This window comes from Palaemon carinicauda, chromosome 45 (genome assembly GCF_036898095.1).
Source record: "Palaemon carinicauda isolate YSFRI2023 chromosome 45, ASM3689809v2, whole genome shotgun sequence".
Classification (NCBI taxonomy): Eukaryota; Metazoa; Arthropoda; class Malacostraca; order Decapoda; family Palaemonidae; genus Palaemon; species Palaemon carinicauda.
In genome coordinates this window covers 853,979-875,543 of record NC_090769.1, presented here as the reverse complement: position 1 = coordinate 875,543, position 21,565 = coordinate 853,979, and the positions used below count along the sequence as shown (strand labels likewise).

General features: G+C 39.8%; 1 protein-coding gene across 2 annotated transcripts in view; it reads right to left on the bottom strand.

Annotated features, from left to right (window-relative positions):
- Nucleotides 1-21,565, bottom strand: part of LOC137634903 (uncharacterized) — a 160,400-nt gene that overhangs the window by 81,743 nt on the left and 57,092 nt on the right. For both annotated transcript variants that reach the window (XM_068367451.1, XM_068367449.1), the window contains exons 7-9: nucleotides 19,240-19,381; nucleotides 7,788-7,907; nucleotides 5,561-6,365 (exon numbers count right to left, since the gene is read on the bottom strand). In XM_068367451.1, the coding sequence (XP_068223552.1) occupies nucleotides 5,561-6,365; nucleotides 7,788-7,907; nucleotides 19,240-19,381 (1,067 nt within the window). The remainder of the gene's footprint in view (nucleotides 1-5,560; nucleotides 6,366-7,787; nucleotides 7,908-19,239; nucleotides 19,382-21,565) is intronic.

The following is a 21,565-nucleotide window of genomic DNA, read 5'->3' as shown; positions in this document are numbered from 1 at the left end:
GGTCTTCTGAAGTCATACTCCTATTATAGGTCGAATGTTTGTATTATGTGTAAGAACAAATTACTTTTGTAAAGGTGAAAACATGCACACAGTATTACTTGACATACTTTTCCAGAATTATTCCTGTAAGATATAAAAAACAGGCACTCCAAAATACAGCCTATACTCCCATTACTTTATCATGTACTGTAAAAGATGTTTGTTAAAGTAAACAGGAATAAGCAGAGTAAAATGTAAAAAAGAAACCTGATAAATTTCTGTCTATGCGGAAATATCCAAATTCACAGCCACACAATTTTTCATAACTATAACAGCAGAACAATTATCTATAAAAACTGAAACAAAAACAAACACTAAATTTGTACCACATTATGACAAAAAAGTGAAGTAGAAAGACAATACAACTATACAAGAACAAAGACATAAGCACCCAATGCTCATATCACCAGAAAAAATCTTGAAGCGAGACATTTTGAGTTCCCGAAACAGGGAGCCACTTAACCTATACTTCATTATCTACCACTTCCTGACTAGAGTACTTGCTTCATCCACCCCTTCTACTATTTGGTTTGTTTGCCTCATCAGATGTTGAGACTTTTATAAAAGTAAGAGGTTGTATTTTGTAAGAAAACTGCATATTTCCTTATATATCTTCCTTTTTCATAATCCCATGCAAAGCAATGAAACTAGTTGAAGTCTGAATTAAAGCAGTGGCAACTGAGGAATAACACTAGCATGTTTAATTCCAAAGGAAGGCTCTTATTCCCTTTCTCTGAAATAACTTTGACTAATAGTCCTATGGGAAATTCAAGGACTCACAAGTAGATTTGTGAGCTGAAAGCAATATACCTAATTAGGTGTCAGTATAGAGTATCCCGTTTTCATCTAATCCGTGCAATTTTCCTCAGAGCAAAATAAAGTTTTGTGCCACAGAAACCCTGTTAGGGGGTTATGATATACCGTGCACTTTATGCAACACACTGTAAGTATTTCTAAATGTTCTTTGTAGTCCCTTCACCAGCCCCTGCTGTACACTAATTACATCTTTTAATCCTTTCATAATACAGTGATGATTATCACAAATTAATAATAATAATGATGATGATTAAATAAATCAAAACTGGATCCAAGTTGCCAAAAATTTCCCTTGCAAAAGGCTGCCTGATTTCCCTTTTATTGTTAGTACCATAGTTTTCCAAAACATTACTTTTTACTCTGCGTTACTTCTTACACTTTCTTTAAAATTAACGGAGGCTTTACATATAGTGTAGTAATGTTATTTGAATTCTTAAAGGCAGCACTGGTTTCCCTAATTAATACTAAAAAATGTCTACTTTACATAAATTCAACAACTACTAAAAGGGTGTTCTGAATGTTTTATAATGTACTCACAATTTTGGCCAAAATATAATGTACTCAGTCTTGGATAATATGCAGTCGAAGTAATTACCTGTTTATTTTCAGGCCCTTATTAAAAAAAAATACTTAAAATTTAGTGCTTTGGATAAACTGAAATCTAGAATTTGATATATTTTATGCTAAAAGATCTGTTTTTTTTTGTGTTTTGGTACAAAATGACCTGCATTAAATATGAAAAAAAAATATTCTATAGCATGTTTTTTAATCTAAGCTCATTCGTTATATCTGGCCTACTTCATTTCCATGCAATGACCTGCCAGCCCTCCAATCAGTTCTGATCAAGACTGAAATGGCCTTGTGTGTATACCTGATTCTCATGTGGTGTTATGCATCATTCCTAATTCTACTGTACTACAACACCAAAAAAAATGGTGAATAGGAATAACTCAACCAATAGCACTATGATCAATGAAATTGAATGGAAAAAAATGTTTTATGTTGAAAAAAATGGTTTATTACAACTTCATTAATCATACGTTTGTTAAAAAGCAATTAGAAAGTCAGAATCACCCAATTAAGAAGCCCAGAACAATAGAAAGAGCGGGAGAAAAAATAATTTTGTTCATTGTCTTTTAATAGGAGTATGCTTTCAGCAAGGCTGAATACAGCTGTTAAAGCTTTTAACAAGGTAACAGTAATTAGCTAGAGGGTGTTGTGTAAGCCTCTCCCATGCAACAGGCCACTGAGCTCCCATTTTAGCCTTAAATGTAAGACTTGCATGGTGGTTGAAGTGGTGGAGTGTAACTCAAAAGACTTACGTTTGTCTTGCTAGTAAAAAAAAATACAATTAACTTGAAAAATTTGTAATTGGTTACTACAAAAATACAGTGAAAAGCTTTGTCCTTTCATATAAGACATATCTTTGGGAGAGAGGAAATCACTATAACCAAACTGGCAGATTTACTTTCCCAGAAAAAGTCAAAACACAAAATACTTTGGTCCTGTATAAGAGCAAAAGGGATGACTCCCGTCAACCTCCTAACGAGCTGGCCATGTAGATGAGGCAGGTGATGGGCTAGGTCACTACCAGGGACTGGTAGGCAGTCAAGGAAAAATCTATATTGACGTGGAGGATGTGTCTGAATGTATGGTCATTTATGAGAAATGGGTTTGCATACACTTGTCAATCCTACCCCTCATCTGGGAAGATGGAAGAGATATTGCTAAACAAAACTTATTTGTTAAGAAAAGTTGATAGATCATGTGGCATCTAGAAGCCGGTCTGGAAAATAAAAGAGTGACTGCTGCACCTCGAGGAGGGGAAGAAAGAAGAGGTAAAAAGGGTCATAGGTAAGACATCATGGAGCTTGGTAGTTGCTTCTTATATGGAAGAGATGAAAGACTTGAAGTTGAGGTGAAGCACGACCTACTTGAGACCTGCAAGCTCACAAAACATACCATGTAGCTCGAGTTCCCTACGAGGTCAAGACTGTCCACCGCTTCTACTTTTGTTGATTCTTGCAAAGAGTTCAGACCTAAGTCCTACTTGAAAACTTAGAAAGAGGACTGAGTGGTATCCTTCACCACAAAGATTGAGGCAATTCCCTGATGAAAGGAGATAGAATGCGGTGATTCCCTGATGAAAGAAGATAGAAAACAGATGATCCATATACCACTCAAAGTGTGACCGCTTGGGAGCAATCAAGGTTATGTTAAACCTCAATGTCTTCAACAAACTCTTTAGTAATCGGCAAAATGGGAAAATGGGTGGAAATGAGTTATCGTCTAGAATTTCCAGGGATGTTGGAAGGTGTCCTTGAATGCTAACGACAGACTGGTACTAGGGAGCTAAACAACCTGGTCAAACGATGGTGAAAACCAAATGAGTAAGGAGCTTTCCTGCCATACAATAATGTAGGGATCACAATCGATTCCTACACCAAGTCCCTGTTGCCTGAGTGTGCCTACCTGAACTGCTCTACCATATTTTCTACTTTCCAAGAATGCACTTATTTGTTAAGAGTATGAAACAAGCCACTAGCCACTTTGTTACTGTGTTGTCATCTCTGGAACTCTCTGAAGAAGGAAGGGCATGAGAGCAAGCTTGTTTTCATAGGAGCCTGAGTAGTGGTAGCAGGCGTGTAAACACCTGTACTGAGTACCGATACGCATTCTCGGGAAAGGAAATGTTCCTGACATGTCAAAGAATTAACGTCATCAAAGCGTATCAGGGCAGGAGAGGGAAGACGGCAGCTGCCAATGTCCTAACCAGCAGTGCTTGTGCATGGTCTTGCATGACTCCTAGCACTGGTAGCAGAAGTGTGAACTCCTCTACCTAATACCAAAATATTCTCCTGAGGAGGGTTAGGTTGTTCCAATGCTGCTCCTACCACAAAACCATGCACTGTGCTTCAGTGACTAATTATTCCTTCTCTTAAGGGGGTTAGGCATCACATACAAAGGCTCAGCAACAAGCACACAAGATGACACAGTTACAGGGGTAGGAACAAATAACTTTCGCTGATGAACTGTAATCCGAAGATCATGAAAAAAGGAAGGAAGTCTGACTTGTTGCTGAAGCAATTTACCTGAAGGAGGATAGAATGGAGTAATTGTCAGATCCTCCAATAGACAAAAGCTGTTCAAGAGTGCTCATGATGAGACTACTTGGAACATTTGAGTGAACATTTGCGGAGCGGTTGCCAATACAAAGCACAGGGTTTTTAATTGGTACACTAATTCTGAAGACATCAGTTTCCAGTTCCTTGTCGACTTCTCCATTCAGAAGTCGACTGCAGTAGTCCGGAGAACCCTCTTAGACACCTTCGAGCGTTTTCTCGTTGCCTCCTTTTCTGCCGCTAGGGGACAACTTCTAAAAGATGGAGGCTTTGGTACCCATTATCTTCTGGTTAGCCGAGTAGTGCGCCAAAAAGGTCCTGGTCTTGCTGCCTGACACGATCCATTCTGTGTACTATTTCATCTCAAGGGCTCCGAAAAGCCAATCAATGGATGTCATTCTTCCTCTGATGAGAGCTATAGTTACCCCCCAAGGTCATTGAGAAAGTGAAAGTGAGAGAAATTTGGTAATTTAGAGGAGTGGAAGATAGTAAAAGAAATTTTGGCGGGGATTGAAAGTGATGTGGGGACAAGAGGATTGTTGGAGGCAGCATGAGGAAGGCTAGTGAATGGTGGAATGAAGGAGTGAAGATAAAAGTGGAAGAGAAAAAGAGGGCATTTGAAGAATGCCTGCAGAGTAATAGTGTAGAGAAGTATGAAAGATATTGAGTGAAAAATGTGGAAGTAATATGTAAGGTAGCTGAGGCAAAGAGGGCGGCTAACTGGAGGTGGAGTCAGGAATTGGGTTGTGCATATGATGAGAATAAGTTTTGGAAAGAAGTGAAAAGTAAGGAAGGGTGGTTCAAGAATTGAAGAGAAAGTGAAAGATGGAAATGGAAGTTTGTTGAAAGGCGAGGAGGCAAAGAATATTTTGAAAGTTTATTGAATATACCACCTGGTGGCAGAAATCAAAGTGGCTACTCAGTGGGCTGGCAAGGGGAGGGGTTTTACCGTCACCCGCCAGAAACTACCAACATCTCGTTATATAAATCTTAACAGCCGAGTTCCAGCTTCACTGAAATAATACTCCTATTAAAGGAAGAGAGTTTGTATTTGTATAAGAACAAATAAAATGAAAAAATGCATACGGTAGACTTATGAGTCACGTAAAGTAGCAGCTAAAGATTAAAGTCACACAATGGAAAGAGAAGTGGCTAAAGTCCTCTAAAGGTCTAGGCATTCACAGTAATGGCCTTTTCAGTCTTAATTGGAATGAGCTAGTGCCAATAGGATTTCCCTGCATAGAAATAAGATAGGCTTTATATGATTAATGGAGTTGCTGCGATCAAATATGTAAGGTACTTAAAATTGAAATAGACTCATCACCATTCTTCCTTGAAATTTCCTTGGCAAGCATCTACTAACAACCATTGAGTAAAGCCATAAAAAGAGATAATGAATATGCAAAGCCCCCTTCATCTCTGCATTAGAAATCCCTGCATAAAATTTGTTCATTAAATGGATAACTAGGGTACTACAATTCTCCCGAATTAAAAATAAAACTTAAGAAACCTGAGATAATATGTTATACCCATTTACAGCCTGGTTCTCGAATACTGCATATGACAAGGATCACACTCTTTACCTTGTATTTCCTCGAACTCTGCCCATTGCATGAGAAGGCTGGGTTTATTGGGACAATGAATCCAAGCACCACGGCGATAAATCTGTCTCACATCCTCCCAGCTCACCCCGGTCATAATCCAATCTGGGGTGAGCAGGGCACATTTTAATACTCGTTCCTCCAAACTCATATTGGCACACAGTTCACTTTTAATCTGTTCTATACTAGGGGGCTCTGACTTCGCTACACTTTGCTGTCTGTCTTTATTGGATTCTCCACTGGCAAAGCTTAAAGTCTCTGAGTTATTAACACTCTCGTTCTGTTCACAAACACTATCATTATTGGAAAGCTGAACAACACTGTTTTCATGATCAATTTTAGTAACACTGTCACAATTAGTATCTACATCAGAGCCCCGCATCACTGAATCGTCTATATTTTCTACATCTTTAATATCAACAACATTCTCACTATTTACCTGACCATCATCATTGGATAAAGGGATATTTTCATTTGTACTAGCCTCAGACACTTGGTTTTCACTCACTGTTGTTCCAGCATCCTTTTCATCAATGCTAGAGCTTAAACCTTCACCTTTGGAAATATCTTTATATTTGCCATCAATTATATTCTGAACATGTCTTTCCATGAATGAAGCATATTGACACCAAAATTCTTCATACTGAGCACAAGCAACTAAGCAACGTTCAAATAGTGGAACAATGCGTATCGGATCACCTTCATTAATTTCAAAGTCTAAATATTCTTTCCAGTTCTTAATTTGTTTTTTATCTAAAGGTTTGATATGAAAATAAGGCCTCTTTATCTGCAAAAAAGAGAATATAAAATGAACAGATATTCATATAATGCTTGTAAAATATATAAAGACCACTATGAAACAACTGATTTATTATTTTCAAGAAAAACTTACAAAATTTCTTGAACAAAACAAAATTGATGAAATTTAACGTTACACCCCCAAAAATAACAAAAAGGAAAAAATGCAATCAAGTCTACTTATCAAATAGAACTTGGCTCTTCTAAAAGTTAGCCAAGATGAGTGTTACAATGGCTGAGGATACCAGAAAAACTAATTATGCTAGCAATGTTATTCTTCCATAAAACAAGGTCTATCTCGAGAAAACAGTATGATCATCAGAAGGTTAGGAAGGAAATACTGGTGACCTTCGAGAATCAGGCCTCCGTCCTCAGTTGTTTATAATAGCAATGGGAGAAACTACAAGTGCAGAAAACAAGACCTCTGGGATACAAGTATGTATGTACATATTATCTAATGTTCACAGCAACATCTGCGGAAAAGGTGATGGAAATGTTTCTAATAAAATAAAGAGTGAAATAGAGAGAAAGTGGTGTCACAAGAGATGCTCAGGACGAATCATGATATGTAAATGAAAAGATTTTGGTGCCCCAAATGTAGCCTATTAGAAAAGCATACAAGGAAAAGGGGGAAGGTGAGAACCACATCAGAAAAGATTAGCAGTTCTCAGAGAAGGTATAATGCTTGTTACTTTTACCAAGATAAATTGTAAAGCAAACAATAATCAACGCTACAGTAAAATATGTATAATTATTTTATCATTATTAAAAAAAAAAAATTCTTATGGTTCCATACAGCCTGTATTACTCTATGCAGTGAAAATATAAACACTAAGAAAATTGAAATTTTGAAAATGTGGGAAATCAAAATACTGTACTGAAATTCATGATCAATATGAGTGTATAACAAATGTGGCATTTAGAATCTGGAAAAAAGGCTGAAAACTCATATCCTGATATGTTTTGGATGTGATGAATAGGGATGAGGAACAGTTGGTCGGGAAAGCAGTAAATAGGGAATTCACAGGACAATACCTAAAGGAATGGTAGAGAAATAATAGAAAAAGGGGACACAAGAGGACAGATCTGATGGGAGTTGATTGCCAGTCTAACACTATAAAGGTTGAAACCTACATGAAATGTTTATGGAGATGATCCTTATAATGAAAGTCACCCAGTGAAATTAACATGTCCAAATATAACTTATCATTATCATGAAAGTCCGCCAGTGAAAATAACATGTCCAAAAATAATTTATCATTATCATGAAAGTCTGCCAGTGAAAATAACATGTCCAAAAATAGCTTATCATTATCATGAAAGTCTGCCAGTGAAATTAGCATGTCCAAAATTAACTTATCACTATCATGAAAGTCAGCCAGTGAAAATACCATGTCAAAAAATAACTTACTCTCTCCTCAAATTTCCAGCGTTTGTCAACTTGCTCCTCATTGCTCTCATGTGTCTTAATGTAAGACGCAACCAGTTTTTCTTTCATACGTGAACTTAACTTATCTTCTGGCTGGGGAGTCTGAAAAAAAGAAGCTTTTATAATACAGTACAGTACTGATAATTAGCAGCAAACCTTCTTTTAGTTTAAATTCTTCAATTTTACCTTGCTCAAAGTTTCACCTCTACTCTCAGCAGTAGAAGAATAAGATGAAGATGAATAATGGAGCAAAACTTTGGTGAAATTCCAATAAGCAAATTTTTACCTAATCCTGCTAACTCACAAACAAGGGAAATCAAAAACATACTCCCTTGGCAAAGGTAATGATAATAATAGTAAAGTACCAAAGAAATACACTGTAAATACAAGAGATATTTAGTTATTACTACTGGCTAAAAATAATACAGTACCAAACATATTTTGATCCCAAGAGATAATTAGTTCTTATTACTGGCTGACTACGAAAGAATTTCTGCCACTTTTATACCTAATGCTAAATAAAAGTTTATGAGAACCTTTAATATTATTGCTAATTTACTTTATTTTCTATTAACTGTACATACACTTCATACAGCATCTTCTACTCTTGATAAATAATATCTTGTACAATGTGTATCTTAGTTATGAAAATATTCAATTTATGCATCATCTTTTTAAATATAACACTTTCTGTAACATTTCCTTTTTCAATATCTTACTTTCTAATTTTTGAAAGCTCTTTTTAAGTTACTTCATAGGTTTAGAGGGACATAATTTAAATAATTCAGTAAACCAAGAAGACACTCAGTCATTATATAAAATTATAAAAAGGAAAAATAGTATTTGAATAATAAATTTATTTCTATACTCACCTGACGTTCATATTGCTTTAATCTTCAGAGGGATGGTTATGTCGATATTACTCATTAAAAATAGAAAACTTACCTATTTTTTCTTCCAATATACTATTGTCTAGTAAAACAATGTCTGCTGATAATAACACGTTACGCATGTCATATTATCTTCTTCACTTTCAAAATAGAAAAATTCCCTTTCTCTTGATCCCATTAATCAGTGAGAAGTGTAAGCATGTATATGAACATCAGGTGAGACTAGAAATAGAAAATTTCATAATCAAAATTCCATTTATTTCTAAGAACCTCCCTTGATGTTCATATTGCTGACTCAAGCATTTTATTGGTGGTGGGTAGCCAGATTGGGCATTTAGTTTCCCATACTTGACTAAATAACATCCTAGGCTTATCTATGGTCTAGGTTTTTAGGTACTCTAAACTCTAGAATGACATTTATAAATATTTCTTTATCACCAATTAAACATTTTTATATAAAAAAACTTCATTATTGTTGGACTATAAATACAATTTACAAAACCAATAAATTAAATCTGATAGGTTACTAGACCGCAACCCCAAAATATAAACGAACCAAAGTAAAAAATAAAATTCACAATTATTAGACCACATCCCCAGTAGTCACAATAGGCCCAATATCCAAACAATTGTGACACATAAACAAGAACTCTTTAACATGATATTTTAATTATAAAATAAATTTTTGAATATACTTACCCGGTGAATATATATAGCTGCAACTCTGTTGCTCGACAGACAAAAAACTGTAAAAAACTCGCCAGCGATCGCTATACAGGTTGCGGGTGTGCCCATCAGCGCCAACTGTCGGCCAGATACCATACTCAATGTAAACAAAGACTCAATTTCTTCTCATCCCACTGCGTCTCTATTGGGGAGGAAGGGAGGGTCGTTTAATTTATATATTCACCGGGTAAGTAAATTCAAAAATTTATTTTATAATTAAAATATCATTTTTAAATATTTAACTTAGCCGGTGAATATATATAGCTGATTCACACCCAGGGTGGTGGGTAGAGACCAGTTAAATATGTTTACATCTTATGAGCTAAGAGTTTTTATTTCATTTTAGAAGTTATCAAAATAACAAAAACAAAATAAATAGGTACCTGGTAAGGAAGTCGACTTAGACGATTACTCTGCCTTATAAGTACGTCTTCCTTACGGAGCCTCGCGATCCTCTTAGGATGCTGACAGACCCCTAGGAGCTGAAGTATCAAGGGCTGCAACCCATACAACAGGACCTCATCAAACCCCTAATCTGGGCGCTCTCAAGAAATGACTTTGACCACCCGCCAAATCAACCAGGATGCGAAAGGCTTCTTAGCCTTCCGGACAACCCATAAAAAACAACATTTCAAGAGACAGATTAAAAGGATATGGAATTAGGGAATTGTAGTGGTTGAGCCCTCACCCACTACTGCACTCGCTGCTACGAATGGTCCCAGTGTGTAGCAGTTCTCGTAAAGAGACTGGACATCTTTCAAGTAAAATGACGCGAACACTGACTTGCTTCTCCAATAGGTTGCGTCCATTATACTTTGCAGAGATCTATTTTGCTTAAAGGCCACGGAAGTTGCTACAGCTCTAACTTCGTGCGTCTTCACCTTAAGCAAAGCTCGGTCTTCCTCACTCAGGTGTGAATGAGCTTCTCGTATTAACAATCTGATAAAGTATGACAAAGCATTCTTTGACATAGGCAAGGATGGTTTCTTAACTGAACACCATAAAGCTTCAGATTGGCCTCGTAAAGGTTTAGTACGCTTTAAATAGAACTTAAGAGCTCTAACAGGGCATAAGACTCTTTCTAGTTCATTGCCTACGATCTCCGATAAGCTGGGAATATCGAAAGATTTAGGCCAAGGCCGAGAAGGCAGCTCATTTTTGGCTAGAAAACCAAGTTGCAGCGAACAAGTAGATTTTTCCGACGAAAATCCGATGTTCTTGCTGAAGGCATGAATCTCACTGACTCTTTTAGCCGAGGCTAAGCATACCAGGAAAAGAGTCTTAAGAGTGAGATCTTTCAGGGAGGCTGATTGTAACGGATCAAACCTGTCTGACATGAGGAATCTTAGTACCACGTCTAAATTCCATCCAGGGGTAGCCGAACGACGCTCCTTGGTGATCTCAAAAGACTTAAGGAGGTCTTGCAGATCTTTATTGTTGGAAAGATCTAAGCCTCTATGCCGGAAGACCGATGCCAACATGCTTCTGTAGCCCTTGATAGTGGGAGCTGAAAGGGATCGTCCTTTTCTCAGGTATAAGAGAAAATCAGCTATTTGAGCTACAGAGGTACTGGTCGAGGATACAGAAACTGACTTGCACCAGTCTCGGAAGACTTCCCACTTCGATTGGTAGACTCTAATGGTAGACGCTCTCCTTGCTCTAGCAATCGCACTGGCTGCCTCCTTCGAAAAGCCTCTAGCTCTCGAGAGTCTTTCGATAGTCTGAAGGCAGTCAGACGAAGAGCGTGGAGGCTTTGGTGTACCTTCTTTACGTGTGGCTGACGTAGAAGGTCTACCCTTAGAGGAAGACTTCTGGGAAAGTCTACTAACCATCGAAGTACCTCGGTGAACCATTCTCTCGCGGGCCAGAGGGGAGCAACTAACGTCAACCTTGTCCCTTCGTGAGAGGCGAACTTCTGCAGTACCTTGTTGACAATCTTGAACGGTGGGAATGCGTAGAGATCCAGATGTGACCAATCTAGGAGGAAGGCATCTATATGTATTGCTGCTGGGTCCGGGACTGGGGAGCAATAGATTGGAAGCCTCTTGGTCAGCGAGGTTGCAAAGAGATCTATGGTTGGTTGACCCCAAGTGGCCCAAAGTCTCTTGCACACATCCTTGTGGAGGGTCCATTCGGTTGGAATTACTTGCCCTCTCCGACTGAGACAATCTGCTATGACGTTCAAGTCGCCTTGGATGAACCTCGTTACTAGGGAGATGTCTTGACCTTTTGACCAGATGAGCAGGTCCCTTGCTATCTCGTACAACGTCAGTGAGTGGGTACCTCCTTGTTTGGAGATGTACGCCAAGGCCGTGGTGTTGTCCGAGTTTACTTCCACCACTTTGCCTCGAAGGAGATACTCGAAGCTTTTCAAGGCCAGATGAACTGCCAACAGCTCCTTGCAGTTGATATGCATGCTCCTCTGACTCGAGTTCCACAGACCTGAGCATTCCCGACCGTCCAGTGTCGCGCCCCAGCCCAAGTCCGATGCGTCCGAGAAGAGAACGTGGTTGGGAGTCTGAACAGCCAGGGGAAGACCCTCTCTTAGGTTGACATTGTCCTTCCACCAAGTCAGACAAGACTTTATCTTTCCGGAAATCAGGATCGAGACCGCCTCTAGTGTCTTGTCCTTTTTCCAGTGAAAAGCCAGATGGAATTGAAGAGGACGGAGGTGTAGTCTTACTAGTGATACAAATTGTTCCAGGGATGACAGCGTCCCTATCAGACTCATCCACAGCCTGACTGAGCAGCGTTCCTTCTTCAGCATCTTCTGGATGGATAGCAGGGCTTGATCTATTCTGGGGGCCGACGGAAAAGCCCGAAAAGCTAGACTGTGAATCTCCATCCCTAAATACAGAATAGTTTGGGATGGGACCAGCTGCGACTTTTCCAAATTGACTAGGAGTCCCAATTCCTTGGTCAGATCTAGAGTCCACTTGAGATCCTTCAGACAGCGACGACTGGAAGAGGCTCTGAGAAGCCAGTCGTCCAAGTACAGGGAGGCTCTGATCTCCGATAGCTCGAAACTGGTACCCCACATTCCTGTGAACAAACCTCAGAAACGGTTGGGAATCCGGGTGTATAGGAATGTGGAAGTATGCCTCCTGAAGGTCGAGAGAGACCATCCAGTCGCCTTCCATAAATGCTGTCAGGACAGCCTGGTAGACTTCATCGTGAAGTTTGTCTTGACAATGAACACATTGAGCGCACTTGCCTCTTACGTACTCCTGCAGTGAACATGGCTGCCAAATCATGGAGCCATCCCTGAGGGACTTGTCCCTGCAGAGAACGTGGCTGTCAGATCATTGGAGCCATCCCTGAAAGCCTTGTTTATGCATGACATAATTGTACAGCTAAACTTCAAAGGCTCGAAAACAGCTGTGAAGTTGACCTGTAAAATCTTGGAGCGTCTCCTGGCCAGGCGCCAGGGAGAGTCTACGAGATTTGAGAAGTCTATCTGGGCAGAGGCAGGAACTCCCAAGCCGAGAACTTCTCTCGTGTCATATCAGACTCTCGCTCTATAAGCCAGTTTAAAAGAAGGGAAAGCAAAGGCTGTATCCCCCAAACTCCTCCTGGTGATAAACCAGTCGCCTAGCAAACGTAAAGCTCTCTAGGAGAGCGAGAGAGCACTAGCTTATAAACAACGGCTTCGAAGTAGCTAGGCCTAGTGTAAGCTCTGACGTTTAGGCGAACGAGGAGCAGGAGTTACAAAAAGATCCGGACAAAGATCCTTAAAAATCAGCATGATTTAATTAAAGTCCATAGAGGGCTAAGCAGCTTTAGGCTCCTCTCCGTCTGACAGAGTCCTCAAGGGAATATCAGTAGGAGGGGGAACAGCAACTTCCTCATCTAAAGGAACCTTGTCCGATAATAGCCGAGTCTCAAGCAAGGGAGAGACTTACCGTGGTGGCAATGCTTTACAAGCAGAGTCCACACTCACTGGTGCATTAGTAGCGGACCAGGACGCAACGTCATGTAACTGCTTGACAGTCTGTGAACTGTCAACAACAACAGGTGCGAGAGACCAGGACGCAACGTCATGTAACTGCTTGACAGTCTGTGAACTGTCAACAACAACAGGTGCGTGAGGACGCACAGCGTCCACTCGAGACTGCTTTGACTGCCTAGACTGAGCAGTCAAAACAACTCTAGAATGCGGAGGTTGACGCACAGCGTCAAAACAAGTCAACTCTGATTTTTAGCGAACGTCCTGAACGTCAACAGGAGCATCAGCAAGTGGCCTAACGTCCAAATGTGGCTGAAAATCCACACGAGACCGCATCGAGTGTGGTTCTAAACAACCTGACTGACGTGACTTAGCTACGCCAACGTCAACAGGACGCACAAAGGAACGTTAGGTTGGCTGAAAGCCAGGATCTCGATGAGATAAACGGCTAGGCTCAACGGACTAATCGGCAGAATAGTCTTCCATAAGGGAGGCAAGCTTATTCTGCATGTCTTGCCGTACAACCCATTTAGGATCAACGGAAATGGTTGCGGTAAGAGACGAGGGTAACGTCTGTGACCGCAACACTTTGCCAACAAAAAAGACTCTCGGAGTCTGTGTTACGCTTTTGTTAGGCGGCGAGCAGTTTTCCGATGACTGCATAGGGTCAGAGCTGTCCTAATGGCTGCAACCAGGACGCTGGACCTGTCCTGAAAGGACTGACTTTCGCTTAAGGGCCTCGAAACCTTGTTTCAGGTTTCTTATGCGAAAAGCCTTCGGATGACGAGGAGAAAATTGTCTCTCTCGCCTTATAGTAGGGGAGATCTTGGTAAGATACACCCGATACCATAGAGGGAAACGTCTGTTCGCTGATCAAGGCCTCTCGAACCCATAAGTCGTACGACATTATTTCTCCCCTGGGCTTGGGAGCTTGCAAGAGGTCCCGGACTAGGTGAACGACAGGCACGAACAGACGAACCCTCGGACGCAACACTGTAACACTTTGCGCAATATCACTTTATCACTTCGATTTTCTGTTTTGCACTTATTTCACTGAAATCGAAACTTTTACTGATTTCTACCTGAAGCACGCAATTCTACCCTCATCAAAAGGTAGTAAATGCGAAATCAGTTGTATAATGCAAGCACATTAATACCAGCAAAAAAAAAAAAACAGTAAACATCTTTTAAGATAAAAAAATTCAGTGGCTGGGGAAGAGAAGAAACACTAGTTCATTCAAAACTACGTTTTCAATCTCTCACCGTACATTGCCTGGGGACGAGAAAAAAAAAACTAAAAACGTTTTATCCTTTCTCCCCGTACAGAGACTAGGGACGAGAGTAACTCGAGAACAACGTTACCCGCTTGAACGGAACGTTTTCTCTCATCTCTCTCCCTCCGTCTCTATCTCTCTCTCTCTTTCTCTCTTGATTTCGCACCTAAGAGAAGAGCCCAATTACATTTCGTCAAAAAAACATGTTATTTGACCAAAGGAAAAAACTGAAAGGTTTTTCAATTAAAAAGTTCCTTTAAAATAGAATTTAAAACATTTAAGCTTTGAAAGAAGAATGAACAAAACGTCAGAATCGATTTACTCTTTCTGCAAAGTGAAACCGTGATACTCTCTCTCTCTATCGTAACGATAGAGCGCAAACTGCGTAGCATAAATAAACTAAACGTTAGTTCATCTTTGAAAACAGTACGAAGACTATTCAAAGAAAATCTTTCATAAAATCTTTATTAAAAATATTTATTTAAAAAGTTTTAAATCATTAGCTCTTTAAAAGCTATTTACGATTGAAAGGGCTCAACGTTGTTTAACTTCGGTTTCCAAGTTAGGACCGCCTACTCTCAGGAAAGGTCGCATATAAACAAAACATTAAAATTTATTTTTTTTTTATGTTTATTATAAATGGAAAGTTAATCGAAGAGGCCTAATAAAGGCGGTGAGATATAAAATATATAGAGGAAAATCTATAATTAATTCATAACGTGATAAGATAATTACTAAAAGCCTAAACACACTTCCGTCTAAGGGAAGGGTCGGCCATTTAAAAGTCAAAGAAAGTCCATACTCTCTTTGTCACCAAAAATTAAATCTATCCAAAACGAGTTCAAGATTTAAGATGAAGATAAAACACCTGCACTGCGAAAGCTCAAACCAAAATGAAGTACTTCACCAAATATGTTGAGAAAACTCCAGGTTCTACAGCGAGTAAAAGTACGTCTTGTCGACACGTCGACAGAGAAGAAATTGAGTCTTTGTTTACATTGAGTATGGTATCTGGCCGACAGTTGGCGCTGATGGGCACACCCGCAACCTGTATAGCGATCGCTGGCGAGTTTTTTACAGTTTTTTTGTCTGTCGAGCAACAGAGTTGCAGCTATATATATTCACCGGCTAAGTTAAATATTTAAAAATATTGTTTAGTGAATAAATATTTGGCACACCACTGAGCTCCCTATAAAACCCTTCCTAAAGAAAGATTTGAACATAAATCTGAGATGCAATACTTCCTATATTGTTAACCCTATTTTTCAAATCTTTCACTAGATTTTTATCCTTCTTTTTTCAGCATTTGTGACCAAATAGTAATACTAAAGAACATTGCATTTTTGGACAAAGGGGGTGCTGTAATTCTAAAGGCACAAAACAAATTAGGCACATTATTTCTAATATTCGTCCAATTCATATTGAAAAGCTCTTAGTGGTCACGTGGTTCCTGATCTCTGTAACCAATTCTAAGTTTACAGATTGCTGTACACAATCGTAAGACTCCTGACCTTGGAAAAAGATTGAATGGTTCCACATTACTAAACACAAATGCAGAGTTCCAGATTGCGGTACAATAAATGATCATAGTTACCGGTTGCAGAAGACAATCGTAGACTTCCAAATCACAGTAGACGATCATAGAATTCACAATTGTAGTAAACGATTTTAAGATTCCCTATCCCAGGAACCGATTGTAAGTTTTACAATCACAGCAAACGGCCGATTCCATGGGAAAATGCCAATTAAGGAAAGCAAGTGCAAAGCAATCTGTCTTGCAAGGAACAAATACAATTGAAACGTTCCTCTAAAGACAAAATACAAAAGGGCATGGCAAAAGAAAACCTTGTACACATGCCAGTAAGTCATAGCCTGTAGAAGCAATGGAAACAGTACTAGGTTTCTCTTCCAACTACAAACAGTACAGTAGAGTGTTTTCTTTTTGGATATCATACATTAGCAGTAAAGAGAATGTTGAGCACAAAGAGGTGTGACATCCAGATCCGATGAATGCGTGCCATATTGGGGAGCGCGAGAGTGGAGTAGTGCTTGTAATAAGAAAAAGTGTCAACAGATTTGAAGGTTTAAAGGCCGCTCATGAATGGCTGTGGCAAGGGACAGTGACACAGCCGTATCGAGCAGGACAATGCCCTAGAGAATGACCATATATACACATGTCAGCACCCAAGCCCCCTCTCCACCTAAGCTAGGACCAAGAAGGGCCAGGCAATGGCTGCTGATGACTCAGCATATAGACCTATAGGCTCTCCCAAACCCAACATCCTTAGCTCACAAGGATGGTGAGATTGTAGCAGCCAAAGAAACTAAATAGTTGGAGCAGGACTCAAACCTCTGTCTGGCGTTCACCAGGTTCCACATCGGCCAACCACAACTCACCACAAGATGAGTGCAAATAGATTGGAGCGCGCCCTCTTAGGGGCATGTGCGAGCACATAAATGTTGTAAGTATAATTAACGATAGCCCCAGCATCATCAAGTGAGGTGGCACTCCCTTAACGTGGTGCATGAGTATAAAACGGCGTGCGATCATAAGAAGGTTATGAGCAAGCGATTGTGAGCAAGTGAGGTGGGACTCTTATAGAAGCACACAATTGTGAGTAGGTGAGATTGTGCTCTTGTAGGAGCGCACAATCCTGAGTAGGTAGGGAAGGAGCAAGCGAGTATGAGCAGTTGAAGCAGCATCTATGTAGATGTGTGAAATCGCGATTATGTGAGGTGGCACTCCTGTAGATGAACGCAATCGCACACAAGTGAGGTGGTGCTCATGCAGATGAGCGCAATCAAGAAGAGGTGAGGTGGCGCATCTTTAGGAGCCAATGGTTAGATGCAGTGGTACTCCAGTAGGAACGGGAGATTGTGAACAGGAGAGGTAGAGCCCCAGTAGGAGAGCGTAATCACAAACAGATGGGATGACACTCCCTTAGGGGCGTGCAATCGAGAATGGGCGAGATGGGACTCTGATAGGTGCGTGTGATCACAAACATAAGAGGTGGCACTCTCTTACGAGAGAGTGAGCACATAGTAGCATACTAATGCATAGTAGCACTCTAATGGGTGTGCAAACAGGTGAGATGAGGAGAGATCTTAAACAGGTGAAATGAGGAGCGGTCTTAAACAAGTGAGATGAGCAGCGATCTTAAACAGGTGAGATAGCGTTTCCGTAGGAGTGCGTGATTGAGAAAATAGAAGAAAGCAAGCACATTAATTGATGCGCAAAGCGGCACAAAAGCTTGCTGTCGCTTGTTCAACTCCAGTGAAGGATTGGGCAAATTTATTTTTCCCACTGGGAGAGAAATGATATAAATCACTTATATATACTGTTAACTATCGATCAGTCTTAAAAGATTAATCGTCCAAAAAAAGGGGGCGGAGAAAAAGGGCGGCACTCTTTTTTTTTCTGACTGGCAGTGTGCTCCAAGTCCAATAAATGTGTGGATCTGATGTAAGTGCTAAGAGACAAATGGAAGAAGTGAAAGAATCACTTGAAGTTCTTCTATCGACGGTGTGCAACGACATTTTATTCCCTAGCCAGCATGCCTTTGTTGTTACTACTACACACAAGCAATATAATAAACAGCAACAGGAATAAAAAGTGACAGCTACAGTTATCAAGAAAACTGCAAAACCTTTCATCTCCCTTAAATACCCTCGCTCAAATCCAGCTGCTTACCATAAACCACAAGAAAAACGAAATCAAAACAGCTAGTTGATGATGCTGGAAGTACTTCTGTATCCTTTAGAAGCTGAAAACAAAACAGCTGATCAGTGTACTGCTGTGGGGCTTCCCTGCCACTCGCCATTAGTACTGAAACATTACCTACGCCAACAAAGTTTGGGAGGAGGTTATGTTTTTGCCCCTGTTTGTCTATTTGTTTGTTTGTGAACAACTTCTTAGCCACAATTTTACTCGTAGAGTAGTGAAACTTTCCGGGATTAATTGTTATGACGAGATGTGAAAGTGATTCAATTTTGAAAGTCCTAGGTCAAAGGTCAAGGACAAGCACAAGGTCAACCGAATTAACCCTAACCTTAACCCCAAGTTCCCACATGGTTGTCACACACACTTCAAATATGCCTACTTTCTAAATTGATTCTGGGAAAGGCAAGCTGGTTTCAAGAAAAAAGCTGCAATCTAAGAGTGATTTTTTAGTTATAAATTCAAACTGACTCAGTTCCAGCCAAGCTGATAGCATACGCCTATTAAAAGATGAAGGTTTGTATTCGTGTAGGAACAAAAATCATAGTTCACTTTGGAGTTGTATAGAGATATTTAAAAATAATTTCATTCCAAGGATATTCTGTGCAATAAAAATGGAAGAAAAAAATTCTGAACTAGTATTTTTTTCATTTAGTTTTGGAGGGATGTAGAGGAAAACAGTTAATTATGCAGTGACCATAAAGCAGATGTGTGGTTGAGAGATTAGGTAATTGACATGAAGGAAAGATATGAAAGTTTCCTGGTTGGAAATATATGGCTTTACTTTAAAATAACAACATGACAAAGAAAATAAGAGAGTAACAAATAAGCAAACTAAATTATCTTCTACATACAAAAACTGCCTGACATGAGAGCATACCTTTTTAAGTGACTTGTTAGGTGTGTAACGAGTTGGTGTATACTTTATCTTGAGATCTTCACATGTTTGCTTGCGAAGGACTTCATAATCTTCAGCTGACAGCAAGTTACATGGATGGTGGTCTCTCACCAATGCAAGAAAGCTGCAAATGAGAAATGTACAAATAATTCACTTAACCCCAAAAAATTATATACAGTAGTTCACTGGTATAACAAATATTTTGGTTCCTTTCTGCATCACAGCCCTGCCCGCAAAAGAAAAAAAAAATATAATGAAAGGTATCTAAAACATCATACTACTTGACTTTCCAAATGAAGAAAGTGCATGAACAAAACAGAAGTTTCCATCATAATCCCATTCTATACTCATTTAATCAAACATTTTGGGGATTCAGCATCATGAAGCTTCATCTGTGGTGGATAATGTGGGAGGTTGGGCTGTGGCACCCTAGCAGTACCAGCTGAACTCTGTTGAGTCCCTTGTCAGGCTGGGAGGAACGTAGAGAGTAGAGGTCCCCTTTTTGTTTTGTTTCATTTGTTGATGTCGGCTACCCCCCAAAATTGGGGGAAGTGCCTTGGTATATGTATGTGTGTTATTCCTACGAGGATATAAATCATGTCCTTTAGGTGAGGAATATGTTTAGCACAAAAGCTTGATGGTTGTTGAATCGTTTAACAAGCAGTGAAGCAACAGATTGGAGCAAGGGCGAAGAACCCCACCCCCTTACCTGTCAAAGTCTCTTGAGTACGGAGGTACTGGCTAGCGCATAAGCGAAATTTTTATTTCTTTTCTTTCAGGAAGTTAATATTGGCTGTTGATTATTATTATGTGATGCAAAACCACTCTACTGTGGGAGGATAGACTTTACATCCAGTTTTTCTTTTAAACCGGCTGTAAATCCACAAACTCTGTGCTCTTAGTGGGAGCATGTGTTGTTCTCAATCATCCCTTTGTGCCGAGTGTAGATCATGGCCTCCTATTGGTAAAAGGCATATGCTTTCAAGGGGAGGAGGAGAGCTTTATTTCTTCCTTCCGCTCATCGGGTGCTTTTGCTTTCGCTGACTTGCGCTTACTCCTCTGGCTCATTCCCCCAAGGTGTGTGCAGCAGGAGCAAGGAGCCCTCAGACCTATGTCGCCGGGTTTTCCTGTTCTGGTAGCATGTGGGATCCCTACTGTGTTCGCCACACCCCATTAGAGGTTGGAGGCTTTGTCCTCCTTAGGTCTTTCAGGTAGGATGAAATAAAGCTACTGGGGGGTGGATCCTTTGCCTAGTAATGAACGGGTTAAAGCACTATATCATTTTTTTTTTTGCTTTGCTTTCAATGCCCGAAATGGCTAAGTGGAAATCTTACCTGATAATCTAATTGCATAAATTTTTAATTCCAAACCTACACAAAAACACACCTCCCCGAAGATTTACCAAACTGTTGGGACCCCTTGTCCAGAACCAAATCAAGCGGTGGTGCGTAGTGTTTGTATTGTTTTGATTTTTTTGCCTTAAAGCCTCTGGAACCAATAATGAAGTGCAGCTGGAGTGGGGTCGGAATCCTGAATCATGCAGTCTGCCTGCTACGTCCGGACACATTCCACTAATCACTACACTGGGTGCAACATAATGTGCAAAATATACCAGTCATCAAAAATTTAAAAAATGGGCTTCATGAAACAGAATAATAATTAAAAACTTAAGAGCCCTAAAGAACTCATAGCTAGTTCATGAAATTCAAAGACTGCTCTGTGTCCACTGATGGCTGAAATCTAAAAGTTCTTTCTCTTGAGAAGTAGAAGAAAGTCAACAAAAAAATGAAGAGCAGTATCCAGTTGTTTACTATATATTACTAAAAAATTGAACAATAACTTTGCTTGGTAGATATTAGATATCAAGGTTCTGGGAGACCTGGAAACTGATCAGGTTTCTTTGTTTGAAAACCTTCTGCATTTGAACCATAGTGGATAATCTGAATACAGGAAGATGTAACATCTCTAGATTCTAACTAAACCTGAGGAATTCAGTTGATATAGCTGTTGCTTCTTGATTGGCTGTCCGACATGGATGGATTGGAGAACCATCCCTGTTGGAGCTAAAACAGGCAATGGATATCTTGGATAAAATCTTAAAGGTGTTCCCCTGCTTATCTAACACATTCCTGGGGTGTGAGAAATGGAATGAATTTGATGACAACACGCATCTACTCTTTTGAGAAACATGGCTACTAGGGGAAAACTAACAAAACAATGAATAGCTCAAAATCTGTGAACTCTATTCTCAACATCTCTGGGGTAGTCTGCATTCCATATATGCATACAAAATACCCAATACACACTA